The sequence below is a fragment of the Cetorhinus maximus genome, chromosome 25, assembly GCF_964194155.1.
Source record: "Cetorhinus maximus chromosome 25, sCetMax3.hap1.1, whole genome shotgun sequence".
Lineage (NCBI taxonomy): Eukaryota > Metazoa > Chordata > Chondrichthyes > Lamniformes > Cetorhinidae > Cetorhinus > Cetorhinus maximus.
Window position 1 is genome coordinate 39,044,765 of NC_135903.1, and position 16,606 is coordinate 39,061,370.

A 16,606-nucleotide genomic window follows, 5' to 3' on the forward strand; every position below is an offset into this window, starting at 1 on the left:
AACTAAAGCTCAGTGGTTGTACTTCAGAAATAATTAATCCTCTAGGCAATGCTTCGAGATGCTCTAGTTTGATTTCATTTTCTCTTTTCTCTACTTTCTCTCCTCCCTATTCTCTCTATCTTCCACCCTTTCTCTCCCACTTTTTCTCTCACTCTCTTTCTCTCCGTCTCTCTCCCTTTCTTTCTGTCTCTCACTTTCTTTCTCTCTTTCTCCCACCCTCCATCTCTCTCTCTCTTTCCTTCTTTCTCCCCCACTCTCTCTCTTTGTCTCAGCCCCCACTTTCTCTCTCCCAATCTTTCTCTCCCACTCTTTCTCTCCCTCCCTTTACCCTTTCCCCCTCCCTTTCTCCCCCTCCCCTTCTGCCCCCTCTTTTTCTTTCTTTCCCCCTCTCTTTTTCTCTCTGACTCTCCCTCTCCCACTCTTTCCCTCTCTTTCTCCCTCTTTCTTTCTTTGTCTATCCCTTTCTCCCTTTATTTCTTTCTCTCTCTCTCTCTCACTCTTTCCTTCTCTCTCTTTTTCACTCTCTCTCTCTCCAGGTCCTTCAGAATGTGTTCTTCATCGAAACTGTAGCTAAAATCCTGTAGCTGAGAGGTCAAACTCCTAACCTTCTCCAAGTCCATTATAGTTATTTTCCCTGGGCAACAAATGGTGTGAAGATAGATGTCTGATCATTTGCCCCTTGGGACAGACGCAGAAAATCTATTTGGATTTGCTCACCACCAAATACAGCTCCAGCTGGCTGTCTCCTTGATTGGCTGCATTATTTAACAGGGGCTGGAACTTCAGCTTAGCCTGGGAACAAGTCTGAAGCTGCTAATCGCGGGGAACAGGCACAGCTTGTAGTGTCCACTGTCATTTTGTGTTTCTCTCTATTCTGGGTGGGGTTTAAAGTTTTCTCCTTTATCGATGACATCTGGAGCTATCAGCACTGGTTTGATGGATTCTTGCTGGGTTCATCACATGACCTCTGAGTGCCACATTCCCATTGGTTGCCCGATATGTCCATCCTTGCAACGCTTCCCCCTTCCAGCACCCAACTGGGAAGCAAATAAACTCTTCATTGGATGGTTTCTTGGTCAAAGAGCCATTTTCCCATCAAGAACAAAAGGTCGCAAATGCTGGAAATAAAAATTTTAAAATGCTGGCTTTTCATCAGATCTGATCCGTTGAAAAGTCATCTTGTCCTGAAATGTTAACTCTGTTTCTTGCAGATGTTGCCTGACCAGCATTTTCTGATTTTAAGCCAATCTTCCTATCGCGTGTGTGTTTTTTAAAAAAAAACTCCTCTTTTACCTTCCCCCTTGTTGCAGTGTCCATGAAATGAATTTTGGTATCATCAGCAATTTTAAAATCTTTTTACTCTGTATTCTAACATCCAAATAAGTTCAATCTTTAATTGCTGGAGAATCCAGGACAGCCCGTGAGGCGTTGGGAACCTTAGTGAGATATCACAGTCATTGACTTCTCGTCATTTCCTATGTCCTTATTTACAAGTTTGACAACAAATGTGGTTTTGCAATGAGGTAAACGATAGGCTTGCCAACCCTCCAGGTTTCCCCTGGATTCTCCAGGAATTAAAGGGGAATCTCCTGGCCCCTGCAGCGAGCAACCGGGAGAGAAAGTATTGGAGCTTTGAAAAATTGTGGGTTTCTTTCTCGTTTTCTTTGGACACTTTTTTTTAATAAAAGTGTTGAAGATTGTGACAGTCAGGATTCATCCAGTCAGGTAATGAAGAGTCTGTTTGCTTTCCAGTTAGCATAGGAAGGAGAGACACTGTTTGAATGGGCACACAATGTGGGTGTGCAGTCAACATAAGAACATAATAGAAGTAGGAGTAACCACAAGCCCATCGAGCCTGCTCCGCCATTCAGTACAATCATGGCTGACCTTTGGCTTCAACTCCATTTTCTCACCCGCTCCCCACATCCCTTAATCCCCTGAGAGGCCAAAACTCTGTCTATCCCAGCCTTAACTCTATTCAATGATGGAGCATCCACAACCCTCTGGGGTAGAGAATTCCAAAGAGTCACAATCCTTTGAGTGAAGTAATTACTCTGTATCTCAATTCTAAATGATCGATCCCTTATCCTGAGACTGTGCCCCTGTGTTTTAGATTCCCTGACCAGCGGAAACAATCTCTCAGTGCCCACCCTGTCAAGCCCCTTCAGAATTTTGTATATTTTAATGAGATCACCTCTCATACTTCTAAATTCCAGAGGATATGAGCCCAATTTACTCAGCCTCTCATCATAAGACAACCCCCTCATCCCAGGAACCAAATTAGTGAATCTTCACTGTACCGCCTCCAATGCAAGTATATCCTTTCTTAAATGTGGGGACCCAAAACTGTACACACTGTTCCAGATGTGGTCTCACCAAAACCCTATATAACTGTAACAAGAGTAGCAAAACTGTGGCACGCAGCAAGTGGCAGGGCAGTTGGAGATAGGAGGTCTTGGGAAGTCCTCCTCTGCTGTCCTGCTTGTAGCTACTCCTACCAGGAGATCTGCTGATATGGCATGTTGATGACTTTCCTTCACTAACGATGGGGCTTATCCTGTGTGAAATCCCAGATTCTTCACAGGTGACTGGGCTACTTGCCTTCCTCGGTGTCATGACTATGCCCCAGATGTGTCACACGCTCCGCTTGTCTTCGTCTTCTGAGCCATTGTCTTCTAACTAGTCATGATCTTCTGCCTCATCTGCTGTGCACATTAGTAGGAGTGATGCCCCCACACCACACCAGACGAAACTGATGGGCCCCTTGCTTAGTTTGGTAATGACTGTCCAGTTGAGACCCCAAGGTATGGCTGCTGCTGTGCACATCAGCTACTTGGAGTTATAAGTGAGAGTTGGAGAGTTGTGGGACACCAGTCTCCCCTACCCATACCCCTTTAACCGTGGGTGTGCAGCTTGGCAGGGGATCAAGGGTACTAGCCCTCACAAACATCTCTCATGTACCCCTAAGTAACCTCCAGGAATATTTCCAACCGGAATTGGCAACCCTGGGTGGTAGTGTTCTTTCTGACAAAGAGCTGTGTTTTCAGGAGCCCACGCTTTCTAGCAACATAAAGCCAGAGGGAGGAGCCCAGCCCCTTGGCAGGAGGTCTCGATACAGTTGCAAACTAAAACATAAAAAAAATAGACGCAAAGTGAAATATAGCCAACTGGATCAAAGTCAAGCTCGGCTTCAGAAATCTTATAGTTTGTTCCTGTTTGCTGCATTTGCAATAATGTTTAGCTAATGAAAGCTCACATTTCCTAACTGTGGGGGTGTAGCACTGAGACTATCCTCTTCATCAGCAATGAAAGATAGATAATATCTTTTTTTAGTGCTGCTGGCTAAAGGATAATTATTGGACAGGATGCCGGCAACAACTGCCCTGTTTTTCTTGGAAACCGAGGCAGCGCCTCGGTTTAATAACTCGTCCCACACGGATTCCTCCAACACTGTAGCACTCCTTCAGCTCTGCACTGGAGTGTCAGCCGAGATTTTTGTGCTCAAGCCTCAGCAGGGAGTGAAAGAGAATTCTCCAAAAGAGTCGCTTTTGCCTGAAAGGGTCTCCCGCATGGAATATGGTTTGGGGTGGCCTTAATCCAGTTCATGGAAGGCAGGCACTGGGGCATAGCCTAAAAATGGCCCCTAGTCCCCCACTGTTTGCCAGGTTCTCTTGCAGAGCCCACTTTCCTGGCTCTGAATGGAATTGGACAGGTGGAAGGATAGTCTGCTGTGGTTAGGATTGCACACATTGCAAATGTGTCAAATTACTTCCCACACCAGCTGCCCCACACTGTGCATTTTTATCCATCTCCAATTTTTTTTAATTAAAGTTTTTTGTTTAATACCCCTGTGGTCTTTTATCAGCTGGATTGCATGCATCAGTGTCCTGGAGATTTGGCACCCCCACCCCCCCACCGCCCGAGGTTTGATGCTGAGTCACGTGGATGGAACAGGGTAGATTCTGTACCCATCTCCCACATTGTACGTGCTTGAGGCTGAGACGAAGAGCCCAAAATTGAAATGTTCCCTCAACTTGGATAACACAAAATGCGCCAAAAGCAAATAAGGGTTTCTTTTAGAGAAGGGAAGTAAATATGGCCCAGTCTAAGGCAATGGATACATTAGGTACATCCTGAGAATATAGACAGAGCCTTTGGGCAGAGTAGGCTTCTCAAGTATAAGCTGTGTAAACAGAGAGAACGGGACTGTCTCTTGACCAAATAAATAGGCAGAATAGAAGCTGCCGTGATGGATACTAACTGGGGAATGCTGTGATAATGTTGCAGTATATCGAGTGTGAATGATTGGGGACGAGGAGTTATTTTGACCTCACCCATTCAGTGAGATACTAACAGGATTGAGTTGGTGCTGAGCTTAAATCCCGCCATGGTGCTGGGTGGGTAGTACTCTTAACTCTGAATCTGAAGGTTATGAGTTCAAGACCCTGTCCAGATTCTCGAGCGCATGAACTCTCCTGACAATTCATTGTGGTTTTGAGGGAATGCTGCACTGTTAGAAGTGCCATCTTTTGGGTGGGCTATTTCACGAAAGCCCCATTTGACCCCTGAGGTGGATGCAAAAGATCCCATGATACTGCTTCGAAGAAGAGGAGGGGAGTTCTCCCCCGTGAGCTAGTCAATATTTACCCCTCAACCAATATGATTAAAACAGATTATCTGCTCTTTAGCTCATTGCTGTTTATGGAATCTTGCTGTGCACAAATTGGGACTACTGCATTTTCTACATTACAACAGATACTGCACCTCAAAAAGACTTAATTGGATGGAAAGCACTTTGGAATGTTATGGGGTTATGAAAGGTGCTATATAAATGCAAATTCCATAGCTCTTTATATTAATGGCAGGGATTGACACTGTGGATTCTCTGTCTCAAGGAACACTAATTTTAGTGAGTGAAAGAGGGAGTTCCTGATAGAATGATCAGATATGTGCTCTGGGTGGAGTGAACTTGAAGGACTGAACAGACTTATCTTGGACTCCATTCAGCCCAGCTACAATCTAACCTCTCTAACGAAGTCAGTAGAGTAAATTTGCATGGTGATGGGGGCGGGGTTGGTGGTGTGAAAAGGACAGCCAATGTGATCTTTTCAGCTGCCCACTAGGGGTGGGGGTTAAGTTAAAATTGCCCCTAAAGATCTGCACAGCCTTTTGCTAGGGCAGTTCCTCATCATATTGTTAGGGTGTTTACAGTCAGGAATTGGCACCCAGCTATGTGAGTAATGTGTTCCATTTATATATCTCCCTAGCCATCCCCTGCTGCGGAGAAACCCAGGATGGCTCAGATTACCTGTACACTATCAATCTGTATCTGACCACTGCACCCATCCCCCTGCTGATTATCACTGTATCCCACTCTTGTGAGAGGTGTATATATTGTCCTGTGTTGTGTGGGAGTGGAATGCGCAGTATATAATCTTCTCTGAGCTATGCTGTATATGTTCAGTACAACAATGCAGCATGCATACATAGCAATGCACATGTGATGGTGTAGTATACAACCTGGGGTATGTATGCAGATTGCAGTGCAGTTTATATATGATGCTGAGATCTGGGTGTAAGATACAGTTGATATATCTTGCCCACAATCTTGTATCACTGTGATCTAGTTTGATGATGTTGAACATTGATTCCTCACATGAGCTCTTGTCCTTGGTTTTAATTATATCTTTCTGATTTGCAGATGCCAGTGTATTTCTAATATACAGTGAGAAAGCAAAGGGTTGCCTGGAGAGCAGGGGCACGAGTGTAAGACTGGCTCCGTCCTGCAACGAAAGCTTTGACCAGCAGCAGTGGAAATGGGTGTCCAGACTGCGACTCTTTAACCTTGGATTCAAGCAGTGCCTGAGCAGCCAGAGGAGGAACGACACTGTGCCTACGCTGGGCATGACGGAGTGTGACCAGGAGTCTGCCCAGATGCGATGGCATTGTAACAGCCTGGGCAGACAGCTCAGCAACTTACTGAACCAGCAGTCTAAAACCAGTACCCCAGGGCCCAGCATGGACCAAACTGACGTGTGGAGAATTTACAACACTGATGAGGACCTGTGTGCTCGACCTTATCAGGGTAAGATGGAATATTATTGCAACCCTTTACCTCTCGCGGAAGTCCCTGGTGTAACCCTCATTCACTCACCAAAGCCTTAGCAGCGCATTCACCCCTGTAGCCCACTCAGGCAGTGCCACTGAAAGAAGACCTGCATTTCTATAGCACCTTTAATGGCCTCAGGATGTCCCAAAGTGCTTGAGTCAATGAAGCACTTTTGAAATGTAGTCCCTGCTGTAATGTAGGAAAACACGACAATCAATTTGCCCAAATGTCGACCAGGATGTCCTGAAAACACATAAGCAGCTGGTTTGCAATTCTCACGGAAAAGTGGAGAGTGTTACAAAAGGATTCCACGATACAATATAATTCCCTGAAGTCCGTGTACTATAAATGAAATTCAGACAGAAAACTGCTGCAGACCAAATGCTCGAAAACTAGAAGGTCATTTGTAAGTGGTAGAATGAAATTTCCAAAACGCTCAATTATGATCCTGATATTTGTGTCTTCATTCATTCCCAAGATGTGGACATCACGGTAAGATCAGCATTTGTTGCCCATTGCTAGTTGTCCTGAGCAGGTGTAACCTCCTGGAACCACTGCATTTATAGCAGGCCTGAGGCCTCCGATGGGGCTCACTAAGTCACTTCAGAGGACAGTTAAAGAGTCAATCACGTTGGTTTTTGACGGAGTCATATATAGGTCAGAGCAGATAAGCTCGGCAGGCTTCCTCTCCTAGAGGATGTTAGTGAGCCAGTTGGGTTTTCTGTGACAATCCAGCAGTTTCATGGTCACTTCTACTGATCTTATTTTTATGGTGAATTCAAATTCTCAAACTGCCCTGGTGGGATGTGAATTAACGTTCTGTAGATTATTAATCCATTCTCTGGTGTACTTACTGTTGTGTTGTGTTTGAAAATGCTCTTGGGTAGCATTAAAGGTGCTACATTAAATGCATGTAGTTGTAAAAACAGAATTTGCCTTATTCCAGTGTCCTTAATCACAGGGCTTTGTGTTGCTTTTTGCTTGTTGCATTTTGCGGGAGGAGCTAGACAGCTCTGTGTGTGGTCCCAGGACACAGTTCGAGATTTGTCAAACACTTTACCAGGAAGGTGCAGCCAAGTTCAATCCAGAAACTCCTTGAGGTAGACTTGAGCAGCTCTGGACTGACTTTTCACTGTGTTACAAACACCTTCACTTCCATTAGGCAGCATTGAAAGAAAGAAAAGAAAGACTTACATTGATATAGCGCCTTTCCCAACCATGGGATGTCCTAAAGTGCTGTACAGCCAATGAATTACTTTTGAAGTATAGCCCCTGTTGCAGTGTAGGAAATGTAGCAGCCAGTTGCGCACAGCAAGATCCCACAAGCAGTGGGATCCCGCTCGTGGATGAGGTTTCATGAGAAATGCTAAGGCCGCCTGGGCTCTTCGCCTGCCCCACAACCTTAAGGTTGGACGGGCAGCCCAGACAATGGGTTCAATTAGTAGATAAATGGCCTTAATAGGCCTTTGACAGTTCGGCAGGCGCGCAGCTGACTCTGGTGCGGGCCAGCCGAACTGGAGATCAGAATGACGTACGGTGATGTCAGGACGCATGTCCAATGTCACCACGCGTCATTTTACGTGTTGGCGTGTGGGGCCTGCCCCTGCACACCGACCAGATGATTCTGCCCATGAGATATTTTACATCCACCTGAGAGAGCAGACAGGGCCTTTCGTCCAAAAGATGGATGCTTCGTCTAAGAATTCAACCCCAGTCTCCACACACTCACTAAGCTTCTACTGCTGTGGAATAAGAGTGAGCCCAGGACCTGGTAGTATTGTGGGGGTTTGGAGGGTGGCAGGGGTCAGGGGTGTGGAATGGTCTAGTGGATTCACTGACAAATGAAAGCAAACTGAACCAACACATAGAATGGGGGAGCTGAAGACCACCAAGCCAATGTGAAGAGGTTAATCCAGTTCCTTTATGGTGCAGGAACTGCTGGACTCTTTGGGCCTTTAGCCTGCTTCTTCCCCCCCCCACAAAGACATTAGAGCACCCTGTTGAGAAAATGTATTTAACGGGGTGGGAATTGGCCAGCGACTTTGGTTAACCGCGAGTCTTTGAGTTATCAAAGCTGGTCCTAATGGTTAACACTCCTGGCTTCAATATGCATGTCATACAAGAGTCAACACATTATGGAAGAAAATTCTATTTCAGTTTTTGCCTAATTTACTTACAGAAATTAAGGAGGAAAATACAGGTTTTCTTTTATTCTTCGTTTCTCTTGCAGCTTTCCACACAGGGACCATAACAGCTAATCGTTCCTTCCCTGCCAGACCCACTCGTTATATGAGATGGTGCCGAATTATGTTATCTCAATTGTCTCCAATCTGCAGCATACCCCCATAGCAACCAAAGGGCAGAAACCCAACTGATGTTGGGATCTGAGATAAAAACAGAAAATGCTGTAAATACTCAGCAAGTCAGGTAGCATCTGTGGAGAGAGAAACAGTGTTCAACAGCCTGGGATTTTCCACCAACCAGGTAGGGGGAGTTGGGAAAATTCCTGGCTTGGCCTTCCCGCCTCTGGAGAAAGTGCCCGCCAAGGTGGTACCTTCATGGTCAGGGGCCGGGAGCAAGCTGGCATCGGGCCAGCTTGACCTGGGAAGAAGTGCGGAAGCAGCCACAGGGGCTGCGGTGGATGGAGGCGGGCTGTCTCAGTGGGGAAAAAAAACACACAGGCCTTCCATCCCTTGGTCCTCACACCCCCTTCACCCTCCAAACATTCTCCATGCACCATCCTCGTGCCCCCCTATGTCAGGCTCTGCCCTTCCACCCCATCCCCAATTTCCCCTCACCCACCCCCAATTTCCCCTCATGCCCCCGTGCCAGGCTCTGGCACTGCCATGCCCATTGACCCCCCCTCCCCATACAGTTCCTACAACCAATGAGCACCACATTGTAAAGTGGAATGTCAAAAAAAAACTGAGAAAATGTAATCTAGTGATCACTTTCTCCAATAGAAAAAAAGATCTGGACAGCAAGGTAATAAAAATGTCAATCATCCAGGTTCTTTGAAGTTTCAAAAACCCCAAATCACAAACACTGGAAACCAATTGACTTATGTCAACAAACACTGTGAAATTGATTGCAGAGATCAGAGAGCCTGAACTGTCAATCAAACAACCTTTCTTTTGGGGAGCAGATGTTCTATTATTTTAATAGATGTCGGGGGTCTCAGCCAAACATTTGTGATTTGTGGTTTTTGAAACTTCAAAGGGCCTGGATGATTGACACTTTTATTAGCTTGTCGTCCAAGCATTTTTTTTCCCAAAGGGGAAAGTGATCAATACATTACATTTCTTCAGAGCTCTTTTTTTAGACATTCCACTTTACGATGTGGTGTCCATTGGTTGTAGAAAGTGTACAATGAGCACGGAACCTGGCATACGGGGCATGAGGGGGTCATGGGGGTGGGTGGAAGGGCAGAGCTTGACAGGGGGGCCATGAGGGGGACCTTATAAACTTGACTTTTAAAAGACCCGCTCATTCACACTAGGGTTCACGACTACTCCAAGAGGCCGTGACCTATGACCCTTTAAAAACCTGGCCCGGGTCCATGTAAATTTTGGAGGAGTAGGACATGCCTATCCCCGGACTGGAGCCGGCAAAGTCAGGAGTGCTGGGTTTTGGTCTTCTGACAGAAAGCAGACCGCATCCTTTAAAGGCATTCCCGAAAACTGTGCAGCCCAGGAAGGGTGTCAGGAATCCCAGAGTCAAGACCTGCCCACCCACCCACCATCTTTAAAGGGCTCCCAAGTCAACCCGACTCAGTGAAAATCCAGGCCAACGTTTCAGGTCGATGAAAGATATTTTCCGCTTTTATTTCTGATTCCAGCATCCGCTGTATTCTGCTTTTCCATCGATGTTGGGATCGCTCTGTTATACACTTTGATGTATTAACTCCTGACAGAATTAATGTCAATAACCATTCCTGAGGTTCCGATCCAGTCAACTGTGGTTGGGTAGAACCCAACTCTTTCATTCAATTACAACCTTCTTGTTTCTTGATTTTTAACTTTATTTTCAATGTGAGGTCTGAACATTTAAAAAAAAAGTCTATTTGTCATATTTAGAATTGGAGCCCCATCAATAAATGACATATTTTTGAGTGTGGGCCTGTTTCCAATCTTGGTCTCAGGATGATTTTTTCCAGTATTTTTTCCTTGTGACATTTATCTCAAAAGGGGAACTGCCCAGAAAATCTTTCGCCCTTATTCAACTTGGCAATCTGTTTGAAAGATTCTTGGGCACCAATAGCAGAACTTGGGAGCACAGATGTGTGTCGGACGCCTGTAGTGTTTGTGAATGATTTCTTTGCGGGGAAACTTCCTCTACTTTTCAGTGATTCAATCACTGTGTAACCTTCATTCCAACCGATTATCCTGCTCCTTCTCTTATGACTGGGTAATGCTTCAAAGAATCGTAGAATTTTACAGCACAGAGAGTGGGCCATTTAAGCAGTTGCATCTGAAAGATCCTAAAAACTTTTCAAATGTTTATCTATTTCACTTTTAAAACTTTTATAGGTTCTGTCTACATTGCCTAATGACTCTCTGTGTAAAAGAAAATCCTTAATATTTTCCCTTGTTTATGTGTTTTTAAATTGATACCCTGTAGTTACTGACAAAGTAAATCAGGAAAGCTTACGTTCATTTTGACCACCTCAATCCTCTCTTTTTACAACAATTCAGTAGTTTCATGGTCACCATTGCTTTCAATTTGAATGACTATTAGCTACTGCGCTGGGATTTGAACTTACATACTAGAGCATTAACCTGGGCCTCTGGATTACTAGTCCAGTAACATTACCACTATGCCACCATCACCCATAACATTCATAATGCACAAGTGTCAGGCAATAACATTCTGCAACAAAAGAGAATCCAATTATTTCCACTTGACATTCAACAGCGTTACTATCGCAAAATCCTCCACTAGCAACATCCTGGCATTAACCAGAAACTGAACTGGACTAGCCATATAAATACTGTGGCTACAAGAGCAGGTCAGAGGCTGGGAACTCTGCAGTGAGTAACTCACCTCCTGACTCCCCAAAGCCTGTCCACCATCTACAAGGCACAAGTCAGGACTGTGATGGAATACACTCCATTTACCTGGATGTGTGCAGTTCCAACAACACTCAAGAAGCTTCACACCATCCAGGACAAAGCAGCCCACTTGATTGGGACCCCACCCAGCACCTTCAACATTCACTCCTGCTATTGGTGCACAATGGCAGCAGTGTGTACCATCTACAAGATTCGCTGCAGCAATTCACCCAGGCTCCTTTGGCAGCACCTTCCAAACACACAACCTCCACTGCCTAGGAGGACAAGGGCAGTAGTCACATGGGAGCATCACCACCTGCAAGTACCGCTCCAAGCCATTCACCATCCTGACTTGGAACTATATCGCCACTGTTCCTTCCCTGTCATTGGGTCAAAATCCTGGAACTCCCTCCCTAACAGCACTGTGAGTGTACCTACACCACACGGACTGCAGCGGGTCAAGAAGATAGCTCACCACCACCTTCTCAAGGGCAGTTAGGGTTAGGCAATAAATGCTGGCCTAGCCAGCAATGGCCACATCTTGTGAATGAATAAAAAAAGCCGGCTTTGTTCTAATGAAAAGAACCCGAGTTTCTCTTGTCTCTGCTCAACTTGAACCTTTTATCCTTGGTAACGTAGGGTGAATCTCCTCTGTACCCTCTCCATGGCCTTGACGCCTTCCTAAAGTAAGGCATCCAAAACTATACTCCGCCTGCAGCCTACCTAATGATTTTTATGTTTAGCGTTATATCCTTAATTTTTTTACTCTCTACCTGTAATAATAAAATCTAAGATCCCGTAGCCATTTATTTTAGTTTCAAGTTGTCTTCCCACTTTTAAAGATTTGTGTATCTGAGTCCTTAAGTCTTTCTGCACCTTTATCTGTAAAGTTTGATAATTTCATATATTTATATATTCTTTCCTTATTCTTCCTCACAAAGTGCTTCACCTCATGTTTCTCCAAGTCACCTTTCATCTGACATCTGCCCAAACTACTGGTGTTAACAGTTCAGTTCGATGACCTTTTCATCAGTCCTAATGAAAGGTCATCAGTCTGAACCATTGACCCTGTTTCTCTCTCCACAGATGTTGCCTGACCTGCTGAGTATTTCCAGCATTTTATGTTTTTATTTCGGATTTTCAGTCTGTGCAGTATTCTGCTTTTTTCAAACTACTAGCCTGTTTTTCGTGGTCCTGAAGTTGCTTACTGGCCTTTTGTGCTCCATATTTTATGTCATCCGCAAATTATCATGGAATTCTGGAATCGAATCATTTGGTAACAGTGCAGGAGACCAGTGGCTGGGTCAGTCGAGCCTGGTCAGTCCTCTGAATGAGCAGTTTAACTCATTCCACGCCCATATCTTCTCTCCAAAACTCAGGATTTTGTTTTCCCCTTCAGATGCTTATCCCTTTTGAAAAACATGATTTAATCTGTCTTCACCACACCCTCGCGTAGTTCATTCCAGATCCTAACCACTTTCTGTGTAAAAATGTATTTCCTCATATCCTGTTTAATTCTTTTGACAACCACTTTAAATCTGTGTACCCTGGTTCTTGACCCTTCTACCAATGGGAACAGTTTCTCGCTATCTACTCTATCCAGATCCCTCGTGATTTTGAACACCTCTGTCAAACCACCTCACAACCTCCGCTTCTCTAAGGGAATAAGCCCAGCTTCTCCATGTAACTGAAGTTCCTCGTCCCTAAAACAATGCATGAAAATCTTCTTTGCACCCCCTCTAAAACCTATACTTCCTTCCTAAAGCGCGGTGCCCAGATTGGACACAATAGTCCAATTGAGGCTGAACCAGTGTTTTATAAAGGTCCATCATGACCTTCTTATTTTTGTTCTCTGTGCATCTGTTTAGAAAGTCCACAATCCCGCTTGCTTTTTTAACCACTTTCTTAACCTGACCTTCAACAATTTGTGTAAATGTATGCCTAGGGCCCTCTGCTCTCACACCCATTTTAGAATTGTGATCTTGATTTTATATTGCCTTTCCTCATTCTTCCCACCAAAATGTATCACTTCACATCTCTCTGCATTAAATTTCATCTGCCAGGATCTGCCCATTCCACCAGCCTGTCTATGTCCCCTTGACATTTATCACTATCCTCCTCACAGTTCACAATACTTCTAAGGTTTGTCTCCTGCAAATTTGGAAATCGAGCTTTACACGCTCAAGCCTAGGGGCCAGCCTGATTTCGTTGGGAGCACAGATGTGTATCGGGCGCCTGTAGTGGTCCCAACTCCAGAGCCCTTCAAAAATGGTGGGCAGGACCCAATTCTAGGATCCCCACCCCAAGTTTTCGCTGGTGTTGGATAAGTGTGCAGGTAGTAAGCCTGCATGTGACACTCGTGACCTAGTCAGTTCCATTGTGAGGGGAGGCATCTCATAATGCTGCAATGGCCATGGAGTCAGGCCAGCTTGTGGTTCATGGTCCCGCAAAGGGGTTGTGAACAATAGTCTGGATTGGGGAAGCTTTTAAAAGGTAAGTTTAAAAGCTCTTGGCCATGACACCCCTCCCCACCATGTGCCTTCCATGCCCCCATGCCCCCCTCCATGACCCCATGTCCCCTCTATGCCCCTTCTATGCCCTTAATGCCCCCTCCATACTCCCATGACCCTTCTAAAGCCTACATGCTTCCCGTAGCCACTCACCCAATATTCACTGTGTCCACAACCTACAAGCGATTTCATAACAGTGGCAATTCTTGAAATGCTGATGAAAGAAACACCCATTCAGAAATGTACTTAGAAAAAAAAACTGCTGCTCTTATGATTCTATAAAAGTGTCAATCAGAGTTATTGCAGTATCCATTTACCTAATTTGATACTTTTTAATCTTGTCCAAATAAACATACAGACAATGAAAAAACAGATTAAAGAAGGAATTACTGAATATAACCTCATAAAGACATAAATCAATCAAAGCCAATACTCTGCTTCAACCTGACTAAACAGACGCTCTTGTGCTAATCCAGTAGTGAGGCTTGGAGCTCAGCCAAGCACTCATAAGGGGGCCTTCTGGATAAATAGATGTCTGGCCAGCTGTTTCCATTGATACAGTTCGCAGATGGCCTCATTATGCATGCTTGGCTGAGATTCAAGACTAACTAATGGATTAGCTCAGCAGGGAAACATTTTTTCAAAGCAGGTTACCGAATAGCTTCGTTTTTCATCAGGATTTCAAAAATTGCAACTGTTATTTCTGGCTCATTAGTTTTCTATGTTGTGCACACTGGGTGTGTGGGCATGGAGGAGTGTGGCGGCATGGAAGAGACATGGAGTCTGGGTGGGGACAGATGGGATGTGAGGGGTGAGTGTTAGAGGACCAAACAGCCTTTAACAGCCTAACAACTAGGACAAAGTCCTAGAGAACTGAGGTGGGCCTTCTAACAAGCCCACCTCAGCACTTGCCTGCCTCCATGGCCTCATCTTACCTTCTCTGGGGTCGGTGGGCCTAACCCGATCCTGCCCAGCGTGAGTGAAAATAGTGTTTTCAGGGTTCATTTATATGGGGATGGATCCGCTGAGTCAGGAAATTTCCTGACTCAAGCTTCTTGCATCATTAGCAAAAATCTGGCCCCAGACTTTTTATATATATCAAGAAAAGAAGTGGCCCTAATACTGACCCCTATGGAACACTACTGTATGCCTTCCTCTAGTCTGTTCACCACTACTCTGCTTCCTGTCATTCAGCTAACTTTGAATCTATGCTGCTATTGTCCCTTTTATTCCATGGGTTTCAACTTCATTTATAAGCCTAATATGTGGCCCCTTTATCAAACACCTTTTGGAAGTCCATATACTCCACATCAACTGCATTTTCCTCATCAAAAACCTCAACCATGTTAGTTAATCGCAAATTGTCTTTAACAGATTCATTCTGGCTTTCCTTAATTAATTCACATTTATCCTGTATTATCATTCCTAAAAGCTTTCTCACCACTGAGGTTCAACTGACTGGCCTATAGTTGTTGGGCTTATCTTCGCACCCTTTATGAACAAGGGTGCAGTATTCAAAATTCTCCAGTCCTCTGGCACCGCCCCTGTTTCTAAGGAGGATTGGAAAATTATAGCCAGTAACTCCACAATTTCCACTCTTACTTCCCTCCATATCCACAGATGCATCCCATCTGGCCATGGCTTTAAGTACAGCCAGCCTATCTAATACATCCTCTTAATCTTTAGCACATCCAGTATCTCAATTGCCTCCTCTTTCAGCATCCTCTTGCTTCGTAATGACAGATGCAAAGTACTCATTTAGTGCCTCAGTCATACCCTTTGCCTCCATGTACAGCTCTCTCCTTTTTGACCCTTAATTAGCCACTTTTCCTTTTACCTTCTCTTTTTACCTCCTATTACCACCCTTTTACTATTTATATGCCATGGAAGATTTTTGGATTTCATTTTATGTTAGCTGCCAGTTTCTTCTCATCCTCTCTCATTGCTTCTCTCATTTGCTTTTACACTTCCCCTCCAAACTTTCAATATTCAGCCTGGTCTCACTTGTCTTGTCAACCTGACATCTGTCATACGCACTCCTTCTCTGCTTCATCTTTCTCTCTATCTCTTTTCCCACCCAAGGAGCTCTGGATTTGTTTTCCTACCTTTCCTACCTTGACTGTAGCCAAACCATCTCCTCGTTAAAGGCTGCCCATTGTTCCATTAGAGTTTTGCCTGCCAACTTTTTGATAGATAAATGTGATAGATCCATTCTCGCCCCAATTGGCCCCCCCTCCAATTAAACAGTTTTTAGTCTTGACTGCTCCTTGTCCTAGAAACATCGAAATGCAGAAAATAGGAACAGGAGTAGGTCATTTGGCCCTTTGACCCTGCTCCGCCATTGACTATGGTCATAACTGATCCTCTATCTCAATGCCACATTCCCACTCTCTCCCCATACCCCTTGACATCTTTAGAGTCCAGGAATCTATCTATTTCCTTCTTAAATATATTCAGTGACTTGGCCTCCACAACCTTCTGTGATAGAGAATTCCACAGGTTTACCACCCTCTGAGTGAAAAAGTTTCTCCTCACCTCAGTCCTAAATGGCCTACCCTGTATCCTGAGACGGTGGCCCTTTGTCCGAGATCCCCCAGCCAAAGGAAACATCATCCCTACGTCCGGTCTGTCTGGCCCTGTCAGAATTTTTTATTTTTTCAATGAGATCCCCTCTTCATTCTTCTAAACTCCAGTGAATATAGGCCTAGTCGGCCCAATCTCTCCTCATACGAAAACCCTGCCATCTCAGGAATCAGTCTGGCTGCACTCCCTCTATGGTAAGTATATCCTTTCTTAGGTAAAGAGACCAAAATTGCACAAAATACTCCATGTATGGCCAAGGCCCTGTACAACTGCAATAAGTCATCCTTGCTCCTGTACTCAAGTCCTCTCGCAATGAAGGCCAACATACCATTTGCCTTCTTAACTGCTTGCTG

At 44.8% G+C, this 16,606-nt stretch overlaps 1 protein-coding gene across 1 annotated transcript in view; it reads left to right on the forward strand.

The window, feature by feature from the left end:
• mrc2 (mannose receptor, C-type 2) overlaps window positions 1-16,606 on the forward strand; it is a 278,857-nt gene that overhangs the window by 73,252 nt on the left and 188,999 nt on the right. The window contains exon 2 of the mRNA XM_078529833.1: window positions 5,702-6,085. Coding sequence (XP_078385959.1) covers window positions 5,702-6,085 — 384 coding nt within the window. The remainder of the gene's footprint in view (window positions 1-5,701; window positions 6,086-16,606) is intronic.